At 34.5% G+C, this 24,052-nt stretch overlaps 1 protein-coding gene across 4 annotated transcripts in view; it reads left to right on the plus strand.

Moving 5' to 3' along the window:
• Positions 1-24,052, plus strand: part of LOC126753358 (cytohesin-1) — an 88,454-nt gene that overhangs the window by 52,083 nt on the left and 12,319 nt on the right. For 2 of the 4 annotated variants that reach the window (XM_050464741.1, XM_050464740.1), the window contains exons 2-3: positions 8,783-10,450; positions 19,857-19,989. In XM_050464741.1, the coding sequence (XP_050320698.1) occupies positions 9,194-10,450; positions 19,857-19,989 (1,390 nt within the window). In that variant the 5' untranslated portion in view covers positions 8,783-9,193. The remainder of the gene's footprint in view (positions 1-8,782; positions 10,451-19,856; positions 19,990-24,052) is intronic. The other 2 variants (XM_050464742.1, XM_050464743.1) reach the window with 1 other exon arrangement.

Below are 24,052 nucleotides of genomic sequence, written 5' to 3' on the forward strand. Positions count from 1 at the left end.
CTTATTTTTATTGGAGATCTTAAAATCGTGTCTTTTGCTGATTTATCTAAATTCTTATATAAATATAATACAACAAGAATGTTATACATACATAGATATGTGTCTACTATATGTAGATATGTAAAAATATTTACATATCTATGTAGTATATAATCGCAAAGTCAATGTCTGCTTATTCATCATTCGATTATTCACCAACATATTCCAGTTTTTTTTTAGTTGACTATTACAATTTTTTGTAGCTGTTCAGCGTGATTACGCTCATTGAAGTGCGCATATAATTAAACTGTGATCATATTGTGATCACTTGTCAAAGGCGCGCTTTGCATGCCAATGTTTAATTAATCTGGGCGTTTTTTTTTTTGTTTTTGTTATGTAAAATTTTAGTGCACAAAAAAGTAGTAGAAAACAAACCAAACGTTTCACTTCGGTTACACGGAAGCTGTAATACCCTTCACAAGTAATATGTTTTCAGTAAAATCACTTGATTTTGGTCGATCAGTTTGTATGGCAGCTATATGTTATAGTGGTCCGATCTGAACGATTTCTTCGGAGATTGTAGCGATGCCTCGGATAATAGTCTTTGTCAAATTCGGTTCAGATTCCTTGTCAAATAAAAAAGTTTTCCATACAAGAACTTGGGTTGGATCGATTAGATTGTATAACAGCTATACGCTATAGTGTTCCGATCCTGACAATTTCTGCAGATATTGTAGCTTTGCCTAGCATAATATTCTATGCCAAATTTCAAGAGGATATCTTGTGAAATAAAAAAGTTTTTCATACAAGGACTTGATTTGGTCGACCAGTTTTTATGAAAGCTATACGCTATAGTGGTCCGATCCGAACAATTTCTTGGAAGATTGTAGCGTTAGCTTGGAAAATAATGTATGCCAAATATCGTGAAGATAACTTGTCTAATGAAAAAGTTTTTCATACAAGGACTTGATTTGGTCGGCCAGTTTGTATGACAGCTATATGTTATAGTGGACTTATATAGTAAATTTTTGCATATATTGTAGCCTAGTCTTGGAAAATAATCCACCCCAAATTTCGTGAAGATATCTTAACAAATGAAAAAGTTTTCCAAATAAAGACTTGGTTTTGATCGTTCGGTTTGTATGACAGCTAAATGCTATAGTGGTCCGATGCGCGCGATTCCGACAATTTTGCAGCTTCTTAATAAGAAAAGGACGTGTGTAAAATTTCACGTCGATATCTCGTAAATGAAGGGACTATAAATATTATATATAAACAGACTTCGTTAAATCGACTCAACTTGTCTCGCTGATCACTTATATACCTACATATGTATACTTTTAAGGTCGCTGATTTCCTACTGGGTATTACAAACTTCGTGTCAAACTTAATATATCCTCTTCATGGTATAGCAATCTTGCACAAACTAGTAGCAGACAACAAATGTAGTAGAAAAATGGAATGATTCTCGAGAGAATGCGGGTTTGCGTTATAGACTTGTATGTATCTAGTCATTTATTATATACATATGTATGTATGTCTTTGTATTTATGTACCTCATTCATTTTGTTAACTCAATTTGTCATTTAAAACAATTAGCGCTGGCCCTCAGTGCCGCTGATACGGGTGTGAATGCGCCGTCACCGTGTCGTTTACCGACTCTCCACTCCTTTTAATTGCGAAAAGTGAAAGCTTAGCTCAATTTACAAACCGCTTATGCGGATTATTGCACATTTTCATAAGTTCCCACTTAAGTACCAAGCGATGCAACGACATACATACGGACATACGAGTATGTATGTCTAAGGTATATGGCGAAAATTGTAAAAATTTCCACGCCGGCTGCCGAACATCAACGACCTGACCTGGTGGCAACCGCATGCATTGGTTCTTTTTCTACATCCATAAGACCGCTTTATTCACTTAATTGGATTACAATTTTTATTTATTTTCTTTTGTTTTTAATTTTCCATCGACAAGCGCTACCTTTTTTCTTCGCCAACCTCATCGTTTTTCTTTCTTCGTGTCATTCCTTTGCATTCTAAATTACTTGAAGAAAAAAGCTATAAATCACCTCTTCATGAACTCTATCTATTTGCTATTTGGACTCGTGCTACCTTGTGGCGGCGGCGGCGTCTAATCGGATTCTCGGTTCATTGATTCGGTTGTTCTTATAGCGGTTTCACCTCAATGTGGCCACTTATATGGCACACCATCACCACCAACTGTTTTCTGTTCTCGGTTGGCCCCAACCTCCATTCGCCAAAGAGTTAATTCTAAATGTATTTTGCTTGTCATTTAAGTGATTTCTGTTACGCGCTCTTATCTAGCCGTTGATATTTGGTGTGGCTTCCTTGCGGTGCGTATAGCAATTCAGCCACTAATCGGATTGTGTTTTTTATATTGCGTGCTTCTTTCTGTGTTTCGCTTTGGAGAGATTGATGGGTGATTGATTCTACAAATATACCCATATATCTATATGGTATATACATACATATGTGTGGTTACGTGCCACATCGCTTTGTTGCGCATCTTAAGCAGTTCAAGTCTGGCTTTCTCAAGCTTTTCTTTGGCTTCATTTATTTTTAACTTCAGCCTAAAGCCGTATAAAATGTGAAATGGAATTAATGCAATGAAAAGTAGTGCATAAGCATTGGAAAATTGAACTTTATAACTACTTTTTATAGCTGGTATTGAATAAAGGTGTCGTTGAGGTTGAGGAGCGAACGATTCTGAGCTATCAACTCAATATGCTACTTTTATAAACTCACATCCTTTTCTTTGAAACAGTAATGAACTTTAAACTCATTAATAAGAGAAATGGATAACTCTGTTGTTAGAGATAAAGATTCTCTGAAACAGTAAGCGATTTGAGGTGCAAACAGCAACTTAGGCCCTCAATATACATACGTCTCTTGTAAACTCTCAACCCCTAGATATTAAATACTTATAAAGAAGTTAAGAAACCCTTCATAAACTTAAAACCCATTTTTAAAGACAGTTTTGCATAGCTCGGTTGTTAGGAGACGCTATAAGTTAGGGGCAAGATTATCTGGAACCGAACGTTTTATAAACTCTCATCCCTTTCATTGAGTCAGTAATGAACTTTAAACCCCTTCAAGACAGAAATGCATAACTCTGTTAGCAGTGATAAAGATTCTCTTAAACAGTAAGCGACATGAGGTACAAACGTCGACTTAGACCCTCAATATGCATATTTTGTAAACAGCCCCTAGATAGAAACAGTATTTAATAATGAGGTTAAGAACCCATTCTTAAACCTGAAATCCAAATACACCATAGACTTAAAATATGTAAATTTTCGACCATACGAACGTACTCTAAACAAATCGGGAATCGAATTTTCTACTGCGTATTTCTTTTTAAAAAGGAAAGGAAGTTTTTCCAAGCCAGAACTTGTGAAATGTTCTTAGCAATCCGGCTTCAAAGTATTGTCTTCAACTTCCAATTTTGACTTCGTTAGAAACGAACTTGCTTTAATAAAAAAAACATCTTCATCGCGTGATTTGAATTTTCTACGGGTATTCCTTTTTAAAAAAATGATTAAAAGAGAGATTTTCAAAGCCAGAAATGGTTTAATTTTATCGAAAACTATTTCATAAAAGTTCATAAACTCTGAAATCTGACATTATTCCGATCTTATTTAACATTTTTAGAATTTTACAATACTCGTATGGTATCCAAGAAACACACCACAAGTAGAAGGAAAAGCTTAGAAATTGACTTAGCTTAGTTTTCATGTAATTTTTTTTTATCGAGGACTAAAAGGTCAGGTACTTTATTTTGGTAAGCATGAGAATAAGATAACTACTTTCATTAGAGCGCAATATATAGCCTGCTTGGGTGTATGACTTCGCTAAGTTGTTATGACTTTCATTATGCTCTTTTCCGGACGGTATCATAAAATAGATGACAGTTTATTTTATAATCTAAGTACATATCTTATTGACCTTGTCTTCGACCTGATTTCTGCTTTCCTTCCCATATGGTTTCATATGACTACTTCCATTAGCATCCAAATATCTAATTGGAGTGTGCCTTCGCTAAGTATTTGTTTCCAAAAAATTTAATTGGGTTTTAAGAAATATTTGCGGAAGTAAAACAGAAAACTATTATAAAATTTATTACTTTTCACATACTAACTACATATCCAATCGCTCTACTTTAAGCTATACACCGGAAAATGTTATCCCATTATACCCTTTAATTGACATTCAAATCTTGAAGACTGACACTATTATTTCCCCTTTTGTTTTTATGCACTCGCTAAGTGTCTACCGTGTGACTCGCCGCCTATTTGTCTTCAGAGTTCATTCTCTTCCAACGACCTTTGCATTTCTTTGATCATTTTTTTTCACTTTGCTTACAGCAAACAGGTAGCCGCTACCTGTTTATATTATACCATACTTGTCTACTATCCGTTCGACATGTCTACACGTGCATCGGCGCTGCAGGAGGGTGTGTTGTGATTTCAATTGATTGAGTGTATTGTGTCTTCTATAGACAATTTTATCGGCGCTACTACCTGCCGCCACTATCAGTCGTGTGTTGTTATTGCATACGTATCTGGATATGAGTTTATATTGTATTACGATTGTATAGCCTAGCCATATAGCGTAGCATTCTATTCATGAATCCGACACACTCAAAACAAAACTCGTCTGACGCCATTACCTTTTCGAGTCTTATTGTCTCCTCTATAGTGCGCGACGTTTTTGGTAAATTTGATATAATAATAAACATAATAATAGTGGCAACACATTCAGTCGGCAGTGTGATCGTATGCCGAGGTGTTCTCATGTGCAAATATACTTTTGGTTGTTGTGTTCACGTTAGTGTTGTAAATTGCAAAGCAAAATGAGCATAAAATACGCTACTATTTAGAATGTCACATAAAATTCGTGTTCGGGTCGCCTAACGGCTTGTTATGCTCGGTAAAAGTGCTATAAAAATGTGATTGCTGCTACTGGCAGCGTGGTCGGAAACGTTTCTTATGCTTTTGTTTGTTAAACAAATATATTTATACGGTTTTACATCATTTTTTAAGTTTATACCAGTTTTTTCAGCATCAAAAGAGTTTACAATGTTTTACACCAGTTTATGCCACTTTGAACCAATTAATCATCCGACTTTATACCAATTACTTATCCGACTTTATACCAGTTTATACGACTTTATACCGGTATATGCGCGTGTGTTTGTCACAAAATTGTTCTTATGCTTTTCTACACAAACAAGTATACTAATACTATATACTAATCAGTTAATTCAAATTTATACCAGTTTACGTAACTTCAAAATGGTTATAAGATTTTATATCAGTTTATGTTAGTCCACACTATATACCTATCCGACTTTATACCGGTTTATACGACTTCATACCATATAATTATCCGACGTTATACCAGTATATGCGACTTTATACCGCTCTATGCCCGTGTGTTTGCAACAAAATTGGTTGTTGTTCTGTGTACAGGCATCTAGGCACTTGGCGCGCAGTTCTTTATTTCCGCTTCGTCTATTTTAAATTGAGACTACCACATTTAGTACGTTGTAATTTATGCGTCGTGTAGCCCAACTCCATACACACTGCTGCCTACTTCGCACTTCGTGCGCTCCTTTATCCTTTTTTCACCGCTTCTTTGTGCGCCTTTCTTTGCTGCCAAGTTACGTAAATTAGCGCTATTCGTATGCGTGTGTGTACTCGTAACTTCGAAACTTTATTGCCGCAATGTCTTTGACGTCCAACGTCTACTAAATGGCAGTCAAAGTCATTAGTGTGTATTGTTGTTATTGTTCAAATGGGTACTGCATCTTAGTTCGGGTTCTTGGTGCGCATGCAATCCTTTTAGTCAACTTATTTGTGGCGGCGTCTCAGTCTAATTGTTGTGCCAAGAGATCATTACAATGTAACTACTAACTACCGGATGCTTGAAAGCCATCATTTGTTTGTTGGTTGTTGTTGTTTTTGTTGTAGTTGAGTTTACTTTCAATTTGATTTTAAAATATTGCAAATTGGTTATTTGCTGTAAAGTGTTGTGCGAGTTAGTTCGAAGAGTAAATCGCTCAGTTGAGTTTGTGACGTTTAAAGTGTTGAACATTAATTTTAGACGTGCGTTTTTGAAGTGATTTTAGTTGGAAAATTGGTTAATATTGAATTGTAATGTACTTCAATCAATCAAATTATGTTTTTTACTGAAAAACTAGATATAGTTGAAATAAGTTATATGTATATATAAATTAGCGACTGGAGTGAAAGTGTGTGTTATGAAAATCTAAATCGTTTATACAAGATTTTCTGCGCTTAAGTTTTCATGGCGTTGAACTCTAAAAGCTTTCTTAAATTACCTACCAACTTATGCGAGATGAAAAACTGTCATAATATCTAGTTAAAATCATATAGTTTGGCAACAAATTCTCTTATTTTACCGATGAGCAACACTCACTATAGCTTTTAGTGTTGAAAAGTGAGAGCTTTCTTGAAGCTTCTAAGCTAGAAAGCTCAAACTACTTTGAATTTTTTACCAATTGGTTTTCAAACGACTTTTAATTGTACAAAATCCATTGCATTATCTGTTAGAAACCCAAATATTTACTGTGCTTATGTTTTTTTTCAAAGAGAGTGGTTGAAAGAGAGCTTTTGGGTTTTACAAAATTTTAGAGCTAAAACGTCAAAATTATATTGTGCTTTTTATTCACTCGGCATAACTTTTCAACTCCAGTCAAGAAAGAGAGCTTTTTGAAAGCTTTTGAGCTGCATAGAATGTCAAATTACTTTGCATTCTTTAATAAATTAGTGTTAAAACGGTTTTTACTTGTATAAAATCCATTGTCTTATCTGTTAAAAAGCCTAAATCAGTCATAACAAAGAGAGCTTTTTGAAAGCTTTTGAGCAAAAATATTTAATTACTTTGCATTCAAACGACTTTTAATTATATAAAATGTTGTATCTATTAAAAATCGTCATGGTTCTCCCATTTTTTACAAAAGGGAATGGTAGGAGAGGGCTTTTTGTAATATTTCAGTCAGCTTCCCTTAGCTAGAAAGTCAAAATTGCCGAAGTCCAAAAGCTTCACTGTTAAAACCGTTATCTACTAAAGCTTATAATTGCTTTCTAAAATAGTTTGGTAAAGCACAGAAGCTTTTGCAAAAGGTTTAGTTTGGCATATGTATATTTATAAAAAGTGATCCATTTCGAGGTTCCCTACTTTTTAAAAGAAAAAATACAGAAACTTCAAATTTAATGGGGAAGGTTTATTATCATTCGAAAGAACATTCTTTAGTCCTCTCAATAAATCCATTGATTGATGCGATGTGTGGGAAGGACGCCGTCGTGTTGAAACCAAATGTCGCCGAGATCACGAGCTTCAGTTTGAGGCATCAAATAGTAGGTGCATGGTGCGATAACGGTAACCATTGAAGTTTACGTTCTCACCCTTATCTTTTTTGAAGAAATATGGACAGATGATTCCATCAAACCACACAAAACCGTTCTGTTTTCTGGATGAAATGGCAGCACTTGAATCTCTTCAGTTTGCTATTCGTTCCAGGCAATTTTGCTGGTTTGAGTCAGAAATGGGCTTCATCGTTGAACAAAATTTAGCTGAAAACATCGGATCTTCTTGGAACTTTTCAAGAGCTCACAGAGCGAAGCGATGTCGCTTTAGTAGGTCGAGCGGCTTCAGTTCTTGCACTAGCTGTATTTTCTACGCTTTCAATTTAAGATCTCGATGTAACATGCGCCAAGTCGTTCCATACGTCAGTCCGAGTTGCTGCGAACGGCGCTGAATCGACTCTCTTCGTTTACACTCTCAGCTACGGCTGCTATATTTTCCTCACTGCGTGCTGGAGGTGGTCTATTCGGTCGAATAATATCCAATAATGAATGCTGGGTCTCAAGATGGGTGATGGTGTTGCGAATAACACGCTCAGTAGGTCGATCAGGTTGACCATAAGTTGAGCGTAGCGCGCGAAACACATTCTTTACAGAAATTGAAATTGTCGAATAAAGTTGAACGATTTGTAAACGTTGTTCAGGCGTAAGTCTTTCCATGATGAAACAATACTGAACAAAAATAACATGACAGTTTGACACGACTCACGCATGATCTGTCAAAAAAAGGCTATTGAAAAAAATAACTCTACTTGGATCATCCGTTATCATTATTTTAAATATTCTTTTATTCTTTCACTTTATAATATATAAACCAAGAAGCAGTGACGCCATCGAAACAAGACTTCATAAATAGTTTCTCACGTTAAAATATTGTCGAAATAATCAAAACTTCTCAAACCCAGAAATACCGAACTTGTGGACCTTAGTGCCTATAAAACATAGCAGAGCATGAGATAGCATATTTATATGATTTATATTTAACAGAATTCAAAAGCAATTAAAACGAGTCAGTGTAACTAAAATACGCTTAAACTCCTGTGCTTAGTTTCAAAACAATTATCTTTAACATTTAAGACGATTATATAAAGATTGTGATTTTCTTAAGTGATATGAGAACATAAGCGCTCAGGTGATCGTTGTTCGGACTCTGGTGTTGTTTTTTTTTTTTTTTAATTTTTTTTTGTGTTAACTCTTTTATGCGCGCAGAAAAGCGGCATTCCACCTTCGGCCTTCAACAAACGATTTCTGCGGACTTTCTGTGAAATATATATTATATACTGTGTGTCGAATTGTTTGTATGTATGCGCGCAGATGCACTTGATTGCTGTTGAATGCTTGCTTGCATTCCTAAAATATCAAATGTAACAATTTTTTCCAATACAACAGTTGCAACCGGCAGCAGGAGAAGCCACAATAATTCCGACGTGTAATGAGCCACAGGAACTGGTTTTTGATAAGTACAAACATAGTTATGCCCATAAAGGCTGCATGTGCTTGCAATCAGACAACAAGTGGCAAAGTGATTACGTTGAAGTCGTAAAAATTTACAAAACAACAATAAAAAAGTTGAAAAGTTACAAAGGAAGTCAATTCATGTACAAAGCAAGAACTTGATAAAACAAAAAGAAACAATAATAAAAAAGTGCAACAAAATAAAAAAAAATACAACGCCGCAGGCAGGAAAAGAAGTGCAACAAATTAACGAGAAAATTATAACTCGAAACACACACAACAACGCGCAGTGCTGCAACAGTTGATATTGAGCCGACTGCAAACAAAACGTGTGTTTGCACCAGCATGGCTTCGCTGCAGCAATACCAACACCAGAAGCGGCCAAGCATCACAAACTGGTTCTCCTCGCTACGCCGACAGCCGAAGAATAAGAAAGCCGCCGCATTGCAAACCGGCGGCGACAAGCATTTTCAACGCAGCTGCATCGATCTCAGCGCCAACAGCACCTTCTATGTGCCGCAAGTGGAGCTCGGTGATAAGAAGGGGGGTCAATGTTACTTGCCCAGCGCAGGCGCATCCATCGACAATCTGCAGGACGATGAAGATGCCACAAGTGATGACAAGCGCGCTTTGGTGAGTGGCAAACGTGTCTCGCAGCTGTGCTCACGTTGTTGCTGCAGCAGCAAGTATGCGACGTCATCACGTCCCGAAACGCCGCAAATGCGGAAACGTGCCGACACAACGCCGGCGCACGTGAAAACGAAGCCAACAACACCAACTACGCCAACAACGCCAAAGCCGAAAGCCAAGTCACCGGCAAAAGAAACACCGTACTTCAGCATGGCCAGCCACCATATACCCGCGCTCACCGACAATCCCATTTATGAGGGCCTCACCTCGACGGCGCCCATCACGTTGAGCAGTCAACGCACCGTGGAGAAGGAAGTACGACGCAATGTCGATGTGACGCGCGCGCCCTGCGACGAACCGAACACGCTGCTGCTGACGAAACGCTCGGAATTCACGCGCTCTGTGACCACGACCATACAGAATACCATGGTGATAACGCGACCCGTCGAATTAGTGTTGAACGAGCGCGGTGAGGTGGTGGCGCGGCGTCCACAACGTGAGCGCGTCAAACAACGCTCGAATAGTTTGGACAACGTGCTGAATGAGGATGAGGAGTGCGGCGGCGATGCTGATACGGCGAGCGCGAATAGCATGCCAATCTGCGCGTTGCGGCACGGCGCAAGTCCGCTTAATGATGTTGGCGGCGGCGATTTGCGTTTTATTGACGACAGTTCAACGTCACAAAGTGAAACGGAACGCAGCGCGCAACAACACAACAACAAGGAGAACAATAAGCCGAGCTGCAATGGTGACAACAAAGCGTTTGCGAAGAATCTACAATTAAATTTGAATGTGGAGGAAGTAGGCGGTGGAGGTGGCGGCGGCGGCGGCGGCAATGGCGTTCTCAGCTGTGGTGGTGACACTAACGGCTATGACAACAACAATTATCTCTGTGATGACTGCCGGAATGTCTTGGTGCGGAACCGCAACAATGCGGCGCAAAATGCTGTGATACTGCGCAACAACAACAAGGTAGGTACATAGATACCATCAGTCAGCAGCGATTGTGTGTGAAAGGCAACGCGCGCCGCAGGTGTGCTGCGCGTGTTTGTGTGGTAAGCGCGCTGTAGCCAGCCAGCGTGTAAAGAATTAGCTAAGTTTAGAGCGGCATTAAAATATTTCTTAATTGTTTTGCTGTAGAATTTTATGTTTCTTAATTTTTATGTTAGCTTTTTATTACACCGAAACCGGTTGGAACGCGTTTTGAATGCGGGCTTAGCGCGGAATTTTGATCAATTACCTGTACGCCATCTCTATGTGCTTATTATATTGCGTCTTCTATTAAAAAATTGTAAAGAACTGGTTTTAATCTACACTTAGTGATCATCGCAGCGCTTTACAAGCGCGCTGTGTTTGTGCGCGCCCGCTGTCGCATGCTCTTGCTGTACGCGCCGCTTGTGCGTCTCACTGTCCGGGTCATTAATTGTCTAGCGCGGCGGCTAGTTGGCATTCGCGCATCTTTAATAAGCTACTTCGGCGCAAAGACGTTGGCTTTTAATTAACTATTGACGCTCAGCTTCGCTAAACTTTGTGCGCGCTGCGAAGGTGTAGTGTGCATTGTTTTTGTTGTTGCCGGCGTTGGCAGGTAGCAATCTATATATTTGCGCGTATTATTTTCTTTGTGCAGATTAAAGATTAAAATGCCGATTTAAATATATGGCTCGCGCTTTGCGAGAATGAGTAGCTGGCGGTATTGGCTGTAGCGCTCAGTTACAGGTGCGCGTATTTTGTTAGATAGTAAATCTTCTGCAGCTTATTTTATTTTTAAATATATATTAAGTCTGGGTGAAATCGCGTCAGTGTATAATTAATTTGTTATTTAATATTTTCGCCAGTTACAAGTTGGTGAAAAATATTTTTTTTTATCTTTCCAGTGGTTGTGATTATTGGAAATTGTCTGTCTGCTATTTTCATAAATTTCTAAGAAAAAAATTTCGCTTTCTTTCCTCAAAAAAATCGAAAAATATTTTTTCTTAGATATTTATGCTGCTATATTTGGTTGTTATAATATTTGCTTTTGCAGGTTTTAACTTTTCTTTCCATTTTTTAAAAGCGATAAGAGTATTATTTTTATAAAAAAAAATAATTATAATAAAGTTAGAAATACAAATGCTGTATATAGAGACTAGAGCTAGGGCAAAATATGAAAAACAAAAATAAAACTGTAATTCAAATGAAAATGAAAAAAAAAAATTAAATAAAAAAATAAATGAAAAAACAAAAAATTATTAAAGAATTATAATAAATAATAAAAAATAATAATTAAAAAAGCAAAACAGTAAAAAACTAATGAAAAAAAAACTAATAAATAATATATTAATTAATTAAGAAGTCAGCAGGGTAATCTGGCCTGTTTTATTGACATTTTTTTATATAGAAATTTTTATTTTACAATAGAACTTTTTTCACATATCATGAGGTATATCGTGGAGTGTATAAATAATTTTTTTCGGAAATGGCTGGGTGAGATGTGTTGTTTCACTGGCGGACATGATCATGTTTGGATCATCTGAAACACAAAAACCCAATTTATTCTTAAAAACTACGTTAATGGTTATCGTCTCTACTAGAATCATGAAAAAATGTTGATAAATAAAAAAGTAATTAACGTTTTTCTTTTTTTTTTATTTTTTTCCCATGTTTTTTTTCACATAAATTTTGTCTTAACATTGTCAATAAATTATAAAAAATTTTGAATCTATATTGCCAGGCGTTTTGTGAACATCAAAAACAATTAAGCAAATCGGTTGAGTAGTTCGACCAGAATCTTGTCCGCCAGTTTAAAAAAGTGTGTTTTGAGAAAAACGCGTTTAAAGGGGTATTCTGGTCTAGACGCATGAATTTTAGGCATTTTTTAAACTAAGATTAAGAAAAAATGAAAAACATTTTTACTATACATTTTTTTATATGTTTTTTATTGACATTTTAATAATATAAAAAAAATTGCAAGAAAAAACAAAATTCGTCGAGACACGGGCCGGTGGAGTGGGGGCTTCAAAAAAAAAACGGTGCGTCCTGCTTGACGTGATTTCAACCCTTGTAAAGATCTAAAACACAAAAAACAAGAAGATTCTTCATTAGTAACAATGTCGTTATCGGGTTGACTATTTTCAAAAAAAAAAAAATAAATAAATAAATAACCAAATGGCGTCGACTTGAAAAAAAAAAAAATTTTTTACCCGATTTTTTCGACCTTTTTGAATTTTTTAAAAATACTTCAAATCGAAATTTTTGGAAATCCAAGGCAGACACGATAGAGCAATGTATAAAGAAGATATATACCAAATTTCAAAGGAATCTGTTCAGTAGAACTTGAGATATCATGTCAACCACCTCAAAAAAGTAGTTTCGAGAAAAACGCGTTTAAAGTTTAGGAGACAGTCGTAGTGAACACGGACGCCACGTCACGAAATCGGCTGTATCTCCGAAAATAAGTCGAATTTTGAAAAATCATTCCAAGGCCATATTTTTGAAAGTCTAAACTTTCAAAAAATGCAAAAAAAAATCGAGTTTTTCAAAATCAATAAAGTTTGAGGTGTGTATTCCGAGCGCTCCGAACGTCGAGTGGTATTATAATTTTTGGCCTTTTTTCGAAACCTTCCAATGGCGAACAGATAATGCAAAAAAAAAAAAATTTTTTGAAAAAAGATTAATTAATAAAAAAAATTTTAAAAATAATTAAAGGAATAAAAATAATAATTAATCATAAAAATAAATTATTAAATAAATATGCAAAAAAATTAAAAGGCATTAAAAAATATTTAAAAAATATGAAAAAATAAAGTAAAAAATAATGATAAAAAAGCAAAATAATTAAAAAAAATAATAACAAAAATATAATGGGTTGTCAAAAAAGTCTTGCGGTATTTTTATTGAAATTGAAATGAATTTTTGATGACTCGTGCCCAGCTCTTGACCGATGCTACGGCTGCTACTATGCCGGTCTCTTTCGACCAATTCAGCGATTTTATCGGAATTTTCGACGACAGGCCTTCCGGAGCGTGGCGCATCTTCGACCACCTCTACATCAGAACGAAAACGTTGAAACCATCGTTGTGCGGTGGAAATGGAAACTGTATCGGGTCCATAAACTGCACAAATTTTATTGGCGGCTTGAGATGCATGTTTGCCTTTATCGTAGTAGTAATGTAAAATATGCCGTATTTTCTCTTTATTTTGCTCCATGTTTGCAACGCTATAACCCACGAACGACTTAAAAGAAACGACAATCAATCAAACACGTGTAAGCACGTGAAATGAGCTTTCCAAAAAGGTATAGCATGACCCGATGCGACGAATAAAATTAGAACTACGCGCTTTCATCGCCAACTAGCGCAAATACCGCAAGACTTTTTTGACAACCTATTATTAAACTAATAATAACTAAACATTAAATTAACCGTAAAACCCACAAAATTGTGCAGTAAAAACAATAATTAAAGCAAAAAAAAAAATAATAATAATAAATAATTAATTAAAATAGCCAAAAAAATAAAAGAAATGTGAGAAAAGAAAGTACAAAAATTAAAACTGAAAATAACTAAACATTAAATAAACCTCGAAATCCATTAAAATTATTATTATATATTTTTTCGTCTTTTTTTTTAATTTTTATTTTTGTTTGTAATTTTTTTCATTGTTCTGTAATTCGATTTTTTTATTTATTTATGTTTTTATTGTTATTTATTTATTTTTTTCGTTGATTGTCATTTCATTTAAATTATTTTTTAATTAACATTTTTACTTTATTCAATTGCTTTTAACATTGCCAGTAACTATTGTCACTATTGTGAATTCACAAATGTTCAAAAACAGAATTAAAAATTTTATAAAATGTAAATTAAATGTTTCTAACTGTATAGCAATAGTTACTAGCAATGTTAAAAGCAATTGAATAAAGTAAAAATGTTAATTAAAAAATAATTAAAATGAAATGAAAATCAACAAAAAAAAATAAATAAATAAAAATTGAAATATAAATAAATAAAAAAATCGAATTACAAAAAATTAAAAAAATTGCAAATAATATATGTAAAGTAAAAAAACGTAATAAAAATATTTAAAATAATAGTAACAAACAAAGATAAAGCTTAAAAGTCTTTCAAATTTTATATTAAAATTAATAGTTTTTTTAGACGTTTACTGTACCTGGTCATCATACATATATAAAAAAAAATTATTGCATACACAATATATAAAAAATAAATAAAATATATAAAAAATATAAAAAAAAAAAAATAAAAAAAATTAAAATAAAAAACTTTAGAAAGCTATAAAAAATTAAAAAAAAAAATGAAATAAAGAAATAAGAAAAATATGCAAAATAAATATAAGAAAACATTGATTCATTAAATAAATAAGGAAAAAATATATAAAATAATAATAAAATATATGAAATAATAAAAAAATATAAAAAGTATAAAAAAGATATAGTACGAAAATTTAAAACGTATAAAAATGATGAAAAAATATAAAATTTAAGAAAATAAGAAAATAACAAAAAAATTCAAAATAAAATTAACAATTTTTTAAATAAGTAAAAAAACATATTAACAATTGAAAAAAAGGGGAATAAAAATGATAAAACATACTAATATAAAAACTAAAAATAGATATAAGAAAAAAGAAGAAAAAAAAATTAATTAAGAAAATTAATATATTAACAATTAATTCATTTAGTAATTATTATTACTCGCAATATTATTATTATAAAATAAATTGAAAGAGTATATTTTTTATATTAAAAAGCAATTTTCTTTTTAAATAAATCGAACCAGTAACATATTTCCTATATGTATATTGTACTACAAAAACAAAAAAATAGAGAACAAGTCTATAAAAGACGAAAACATTTTTGGTTTTTGCACTAAAACCACAAAATTCTTAGAAATCAATTACTTATTCACGCTTTAACATTTATTTTAAATATTTTCATTTTTTTTGCCGACATAAATTCCATAAAATGTATAAAATTCAAGGCAAAAAATCCAGCGCACCTTGCGAGATCTCAACAAAACTCATAAGTTTTTTCTAACATTGTTTTCTTTTTTCCCTTCTCTTCAATTGCTATTTATAAAAATGCGTATAAATTAATACTTTATCATGCGGGTATTTTTATATAATATTTATTTTATTGTGCCTTTCAAGCGCGTTTTTCCCAACTAAGAACTGCTGTGGTTATTGTTTTCAAACATATTTAGAATTCCTTTGTCATCAAAGAAAATTTTATAAAAAAAAATTTATAAATAAAATGCTCGTCACCTTTTCGCGTTAAATTGTGAGATCATCAACGTTTCATTTAAATGTAAATACCCACATAACTTAGACAGTGTGGGACAACTAAATAAGAATACTGTCATTAAGTAGTTATAACATGTGTTAAGAGTGTGTTTGAGGAAGAAATTTTAGAAGAGACTAGTAGATTCTTCATTTGAATCGAACAAATAGTTTATTATGTATCTCACAAGATAAATTTTTATTTGTAATTGATCTTTTCATGCTTAGTTATCTGTATTTTCATGCCACGTGATCAGTTTTTTATCGAAAAACATAAATTTTTTCTTTGATTATCGAAGTTTTGTTAAAAAAAACTCTTTCTGGGCACACCGTTAGTTGAGAAAGCAGTAAATTGTTCAAAAAAAATGTTTAAATAATTTTCAACGAAATTATTCAGGAGATTAAGTTAAATTTTTTCGAAAAAAATATGAAAGATCGGATCCTTACTATTTTTCGTACAATATCGAAAAATATAAATTTTTTATATGATTATCGAAGTTATGTCTGGGTTTACGGCTAGTTGAGAGAGCTGTAAATATTAAAAAAAATTATATAATTTTCCACGTCAATATTCAAGATACTAACTAAAATATTTTCGTAGAAAATTTGAAAAATTTCACTTCCTACTATTTTCCCGTTCCCGGGATCTATAGGAATTGTTTCATACTTTTTTCTTGCAAAATGTGCAAAAATGACAAATTCTTATTATTTTTCGTTCCCTGTTACTATACTCATGTAATTCTCCACCGGTTTATAATATTCTGCTTATATGTATAAGTTGCTCTAGCGGATAGAGCCCTATTTTATTGTCGCCTATTGTTCTCTATTGTTCTAAAATACAGCATCTTACAAGTCAATGGACCCAACGCAACACCTTATACACGTAATTAGTACTTGAATAGTTCTCATACATATGTATGAATTAACAATTAAATGAACTTGCGCAATTGGCTATAAGCAATTATTAGCGCATTGCTAGTGTTTATGAGAATGTGTTAACAATAGCTGTAATTTGTAATTGCTAAAAGAAAAATTCAACAAAAACAAACGTTAACTTCAGCTGCACCGAAGCTTTAATACCATACACAAATAAGTTTTCATATCAGAACCTGTTTTTCATTGCTCAGTTTGTATGGCAGCTATATGCTGTAGTGATCCGATTTGAACATTTTTCTCCTAAGATTGTACCGCTACCTTAGAAAATAATCCATGTCGAATTTCGTGAAAATACCTTGTCAAATAAAAAAGTTTTCCATACAACACCTTGTTTTCCATTGAAAAGTTTGTATGACAGCTATATGCTATAGTGTTCCGATTTGAACAATGTTCTCGGAGATTGCACTAGTGGCCTTGGCAATATTTCATGCAAAATTTCTTGAATATATCGCGTTAAATGGAAACTCTTTTCATACAAACTCTTTATTCTGATGGTCCAGTTTGTATGGCAGCTATATGCTAAAGTTATCCGATATTGGCGATTCCGACAAATAAGCAACATCTTGATGAGAAAAGGAAGCTTGCGAAATTTCAGATGGATATCTCAAAATTTACTGACTTGTTCGCGTATATACAAACCGAGAGGTGGATATAACTAAATCGCGTCAGCTCTCTGTCACGCTGATAATTTATACGCTATAAGGTCTACGAGGTTCCCCTCAGAGTAGCCTATTCAGGGTATAAAAACACTGCTCACAGCAAATGCATACGCAGCAAACTCAGCAGAGAACAGCGCGTAGCCGCGCGCAAATTGTCTTTTTATATTGACTTGATGCTGTCATATTATTAAAAATGTAATTTGCTATAAAGACCGGTGTACCGATTCACACCGGATCGTCATAAATTTCCCATGCAAATTACAAATGTAGACACATGCCTCGTTGTGCCGTCATTGCTGCGTTCATCGATACCTTCAAATGTCATTTTGAGGTTAATATTTGAACGAGGTGAAATTTTTTGCGGAGAAAAATGCAACAAAATTAAATGACTTACAAAAACAAGAATAACAACAAACAATAATAATAACAAGTGCCAAGTTATGAGCGAGCCAAAGCGACAACACTTAAATTGGTAAATTACTTCGCTTAAGTGACAGCGACTGGGTTATTCAAGTGTCACTTAAATAGCAACGCTGAGCGCAGACAAGCGCGTATGTTGTTTTGGTGAAGTTTTTTTATATTTTCAGTTTCGCATTTCTTTTGTTAATTTTTTTTTTTTTTAATTTTTTTTTTTTTTTTTTTTTTATTTTTTTTTTGTTTTTTTTTTTTTTTTTTTTTTTTTTTTTTTTTTTTTTATTATTTTTCCAGTTTCGTAATTTTTGGCTTTTCCTCGTTTATGGCAAATTAGTTTCGTATTTAATGTTGGGAGCGCTGCTTACATGGTACGAATTCACACACGTGTATACCGTTATTTGCGCTAGAAAGTGTAAAAATCCATTTGGCAAAGGAAATGAACTAATTTAGAATGCTATTGTTGTCGCTCTTTGATTCGCACACTTTCGAATTCGCGAAATGTGCGCGCAAACGAGCGGTGTAGTAAGGAAATTGTGAGGAATTACGAGGGTTGCTGAAGTGATTTGTCAACTGGCAGCAAATATATGGTGTTGCAAAATAATTTCGCTATAAAATATTAAAAAATTTGAGGAACAAATTGGTTTTATTCTAAACTATATGTTCAGGTTTCATCACTTTATACGTTGGAGATCCTATAAAGTTTAAGCACAACTATATAAAGGATCAGCAGCCGCGGTCAACATTTAAATGAAATTATCTTCAAAAAAGTAAATGTCATGAGAACCAATGATTTTGCAGGAAATTACTATCATGGAATATTCCACAATCTCCGATGAAATTTTTTTCAAATCAGATCACTATATCATATAGCTGCCATACAAACTGAACGATCAAAATGAATTCTTTGTATGGAAAAATATGTTAGTTGTCGAGATATCCTCAAGAAATTTTGCACAGATCATGGTCCATGACAACGATACAATTCCCCAAGAATCAGATTGGACTATTATAGCATATATGTACATATGTAGTTGTCATACAAAGTGAACGATCAAAATCAAGTTCCTGTATGGAAAGCTTTTTTGTTTTTCGAGATATCTTCAAGAAATTTTGTTAGGATCATTGTCTAATATAACGGTACAATCCACGAAGAAATTGTTCAGATCGGACTTATATAGCATATAGCTGCCATACAAAGTGAATGGTCAAAAATAAGTTCCTGTAGCGAAAAGAATTTTAGTTTTCGAGATATCTTCACGAAATTTTGCTTGGCTCATTGTTCAAGACAACGGAACAAACTCTGAAGAAATTGTTCAGATCGGACTACTATAACATATACTAGCTGCCATACAATCTGACCGATGAAAATCACGTTTTTGTCTGAAATCTTTTGTATTTGCAAGTTGAAGTGAAGTTAACGTTTTTCCCCGTTTCTAATAATTTTATGTGCAAACACGGAAATATGGTAAATATACTTTCATACAAATTTCAAAACTTTTGTGCTAACCCAAGTATTAACGCCACATTTAAATTACCATTAAAGGCACATCGTACCTCGCTTGTTAATTACAAAACTCAGCTGCATTCGTTATTTTGCCAGTGACAAACGCATTTCGGCTGAATTTCAAGTAGCTTGTATTTGTAAACTTTGGCTATTTTTAAAATTCACCAAATGTCGTCGTCATCGTCAACTTTGTTGTCGTCGGTGTCGTCGTTTGCCAACAAAGTGTGTATCCTTCCTCTTCCGCTTGAATTTCGCATACGAATTGCAAATTTCATTGACACGCATTTTCCAAAACATACATATATATAGTTTTTGTATACAAATTTGAAATATACAGAAATTTATAAATATACATAAATACATATAGACATAAATTTTAGATAGACATATGGTGAGTATACGAAAATTTAAGTCTCATATCTTTTAACTTAATTTGCTGGCGGAAATGCAATTCGCCACTGCTGTAAATTCAATATTTAATTTGCTTGTATAATTGCTTGTAAGCGTGTAATATTAAACGTCTTCCTTTTCCTGATTTCTTTTGTAAATCCATTATTTAATTTTACCTTTTCCTTTTGTACACTTGCAGCAAATCAAAGATGAACTCGGTGAGGTCGTATCGGAAATGGAGGCGCTGGACGTGCCCGAAGAAAATAAACATTCCAATAAAGAGAAACAAATGTCAATTGGGCGGAAAAAGTTTAATATGGATCCAAAGAAAGGTAAATAATGCATACACGATTTCTATTTGTACTGAAACTCTATAGTTTAATCGAAATTAGTAGTTCGAAGAATTATGCGAATTATTGCTTCGATTTTCATTTAGTACCTAGTCTAAAAAACCCGAAAATATTGAAAGAAGTGAATTTATTTATCAATAGAGCCTCCGTATAGCGATACCTCGAGAGTTCCATTTAAGAAGAACAAGGGCGGCAAGATAAGTACTCAGCCTATAACAAAAAATTTCGAAAAATCCGATTTATTGCTCATTATAGTCTCCTTTTAACTACATACCCTAAACCCAGCGATGCTCCAACTTGCTTAAACCGTCTCCCTGTTACGATAATTTCCTCTTTCGAATAAATTTTTGCTCGGCGAGTGACTTTTGTAAGTTTGGGAACAAAAAGGTCGAGACGGAAGAAGTGTAGTCTTTCCGGCGATGGAGCCACACACACTTATTTAACTGGAACTGGAAACACTCTAGAAACCCTGAAAATGAGTAGAGTTCTTTACTCAACCGTGTGTCAGTATATACGCGAACACTTTAGTTTTGAAGATATCGACCCGAGCTGTTGCACACACCTTTTTCCTTGCAAGAAGCTGCTCATTTGTCGGAACCGTCGATATCGGTCCAGTAAATGATATGGCTGTCATACAAACTGAGCGGTGAAACTCAAGTCCTTGTATGAAATTTTTGTTATTTGACAAGATATCCGCTCGAAATTTGGCATGGATTATTGTGCAAGGCAACGGTGCAATTTCCGAAGAAATTGTCCAGATCGGACAACTATAGTATATAGCTGCCATACAAAATCATCGATCAATATCAAGTTCTTGTATGAAAAACTTTATCATTTGCCGAGATATCTTCACGAAATTAGGCGTGGATTTGCAAGGCAGATTATTATCTAAAGAAGCACCGCTACATTTCTCCGAACAAAATATGATCAATATGGGAAAACTTTATCATTTGCATATATCTTCACAAATACAGATTATCATCTGATCATATCGAAAAATTAAGATAAAAACTGATATTCAAAATTAAGATAAAGTCTTTTTTATACTATAAAAATGTATCTGTGAATAACTCCAGTGCAGCCGAAGTTAATAGTTTTCTTGATTCATATTATTATTATTTTTTTTTCATTTCTTGCTTTTTCATTTTCACCGGTTTTGCTCACAAAAATCGCATCTTTAAATATACTTGCTGAATTAACTTTCTTCGTGCGAATTATTTAACAAGTTTCTCGAAGTTTTGAACCATTGGGAAATACCTTAACCGATAATAACGAAAGAAATTAGCCGTGCACAGCAAGTACGCTTCAATCTGTATTTATAAACGCTTATTAACCGCTGCTGCTTTGGCTTTCCCCAATACTATTAATAACCGAAAATAAAGTCCTTTGTGCTAAGTGTTGAATAAATGACATGCAAATGCAAAGAAAAATGCACAAGCAACAACAACAGTGGATGCAACTGCAATTAAGGCGTGTCACTCGCGCCTCTTTTACGCTTAAATATGCCGACGCACAGCCAAGCACACAAACATGCATTTCCACATCGTGTCTGTCCCTTTGCGCGTCCACTCGCGGCCTGTTGTATTTATATAGGCAGTGTTTTTGTTGTTTTTTTTTTTTGTGTACGCTTCATTTTTCGCTTACGATAATTTAATTAAATTAATTAGCCGCACATGCCACTTTTAAACACAAACATCATTCGTTTTACGTGCATATGTTTGAGTGTGTGTGTATCGTGGCATTCGAGTAATGTGCCAATCCCTTTCAAATGTCAACGAACTGTCAAATTTGTCAGTCGATATGCATTTAAAGTGTTATTTACTTGATTGCCCAGCAACACACTTCAATTATCCGACCCGACTACAGCTGCTTCAAAGTTGCCTCGAGCTTGTGCGCCGGTCCCCTGAGAACTTGAGTTCCCTGCCCGCTTTTTACTTCTCACTTCATTGCTACTCGCCCTCGTTCATCCTTCAAGCCGTGACATATGTCATACAATGTGATAAAATTGTCATTAATTTGGTGATGTTTGATTTTTCTGTCGCTTTAGCACGACACTGAGCGCAAGCTAAGCTATTTTCTCTCCACAATTAGGGGGTGTGTTGAGTCCAAAGCGCAAAAATTGCAGCAAAAAAAAGGAAATTAAACGATTAGTGGATCAAAGCGCTGAATGCCTTTGCATTGATCGTTTTTGTACCATCGCAACATGTTCAGCAGTGTATATTAGTTTTGTTCACTTAAAGGTTGATTATGATTACGAAAACTAATCGAGGTAGATATAACGTTAAGTTGACTTGGTCCGAACGACTTTTTTATTCCTGTCCGTAAAAAATGAACTAAAAGGTCAACGTTTTTCGACAGCTGAAAAGGCGGTTAATGCGTTCAAAACGCATATTTTGTAGATATCTCAATCAGAGTGGCAAAAGTGCTTCGATAATTGGCTCAAACGCATGCAAAAGTGTATAGATCTTATTGGAGAATATTGGTAGTCGAAAAAGTCCATTTTTTTGTCAATATATGTCGTTGCAGTCGTATATCTCTAGTGCTACCCATCACATTGAGTGATATGATATATCGGGTGATTTTTTAAGAGCTTGATAACTTTTTTTAAAAAAAAACGCATAAAATTTGCAAAATCTCATCGGTTCTTTATTTGAAACGTTAGATTGGTTCATGACATTTACTTTTTGAAGATAATTTCATTTAAATGTTGACCGCGGCTGCGTCTTAGGTGGTCCATTCGGAAAGTCCAATTTTGGGCAACTTTTTCGAGCATTTCGGCCGGAATAGCCCGAATTTCTTCGGAAATGTTGTCTTCCAAAGCTGGAATAGTTGCTGGCTTATTTCTGTAGACTTTAGACTTGACGTAGCCCCACAAAAAATAGTCTAAAGGCGTTAAATCGCATGATCTTGGTGGCCAACTTACGGGTCCATTTCTTGAGATGAATTGTTCTCCGAAGTTTTCCTCAAAATGGCCATAGAATCGCGAGCTGTGTCGCGTTGTGGCAGATCGTTCGGCTTCAGTTCTTGCACGAGCTGTATTTTATACGGTTTTACACCAAGATCTTTGCGTAAAATCTTCCATGTGGTCGAATAACACAAACCCAATTGCTGCGAACGGCGACGAATCGACATTTCACGGTCTTCAGCCACACTCTCAGAAACAGACGCAATATTCTCTTCTGTACGCACTGTACGCATTCGTGTGGTTGGTTTAATGTCCAATAAAGTAAACTGAGTGCGAAACTTGGTCACAATCGCATTAATTGTTTGCTCACTTGGTCGATTATGTAGACCATAAATCGGACGTAAAGCGCGAAACACATTTCGAACCGAACACTGATTTTGGTAATAAAATTCAATGATTTGCAAGCGTTGCTCGTTAGTAAGTCTATTCATGATGAAATGTCAAAGCATACTGAGCATCTTTCTCTTTGACACCATGTCTGAAATCCCACGTGATCTGTCAAATACTAATGCATGAAAATCCTAACCTCAAAAAAATCACCCGATAGTATTGGAAAGGTGAGATCATCAACATGCTTATGCTAAAGCAGCTAGGCTCGACGGGAGTAAGTTAGCTCACCAAAGTCCTCAACCTATCGCTGACCACTCTTCAAATACCCGATGTGTGGAAAGTCGGTGGAATGGTCGGCAAAAACTGGGAGAGCTTGGCTGGGAAGTTTTGATGCATCCACCATATAGCACCGACCTTGCACCATCGGACTACCATTGGTTTCGGTCAATGCAGAACTCCCTTAATGGCGTAAAGTTGTCTTTAAGAGAAGCCTGTGAAAATTACTTGTCGCAGTTTTTCGCCGAGAAACTTTACACTGATGGAATAATGTCTAGCAGAAAATGGTAAAAAAAATGGGCGACCAAAATGGTGCATACTTGTATTTGGTACATTAAAGTTCATTATAAAAAATTAAAAAAAAAAAAAAAAAATAAACTGAAGTTTGATTAGAAATACGAAAATACTTTTTCGACTAGCCTATATGTAGGCAAAATATTATATCCTGCAAATTATGCGAGCATAACCTTTTCG

The sequence above is a fragment of the Bactrocera neohumeralis genome, chromosome 3 (assembly GCF_024586455.1).
Source record: "Bactrocera neohumeralis isolate Rockhampton chromosome 3, APGP_CSIRO_Bneo_wtdbg2-racon-allhic-juicebox.fasta_v2, whole genome shotgun sequence".
In the NCBI taxonomy this organism is placed as follows: domain Eukaryota; kingdom Metazoa; phylum Arthropoda; class Insecta; order Diptera; family Tephritidae; genus Bactrocera; species Bactrocera neohumeralis.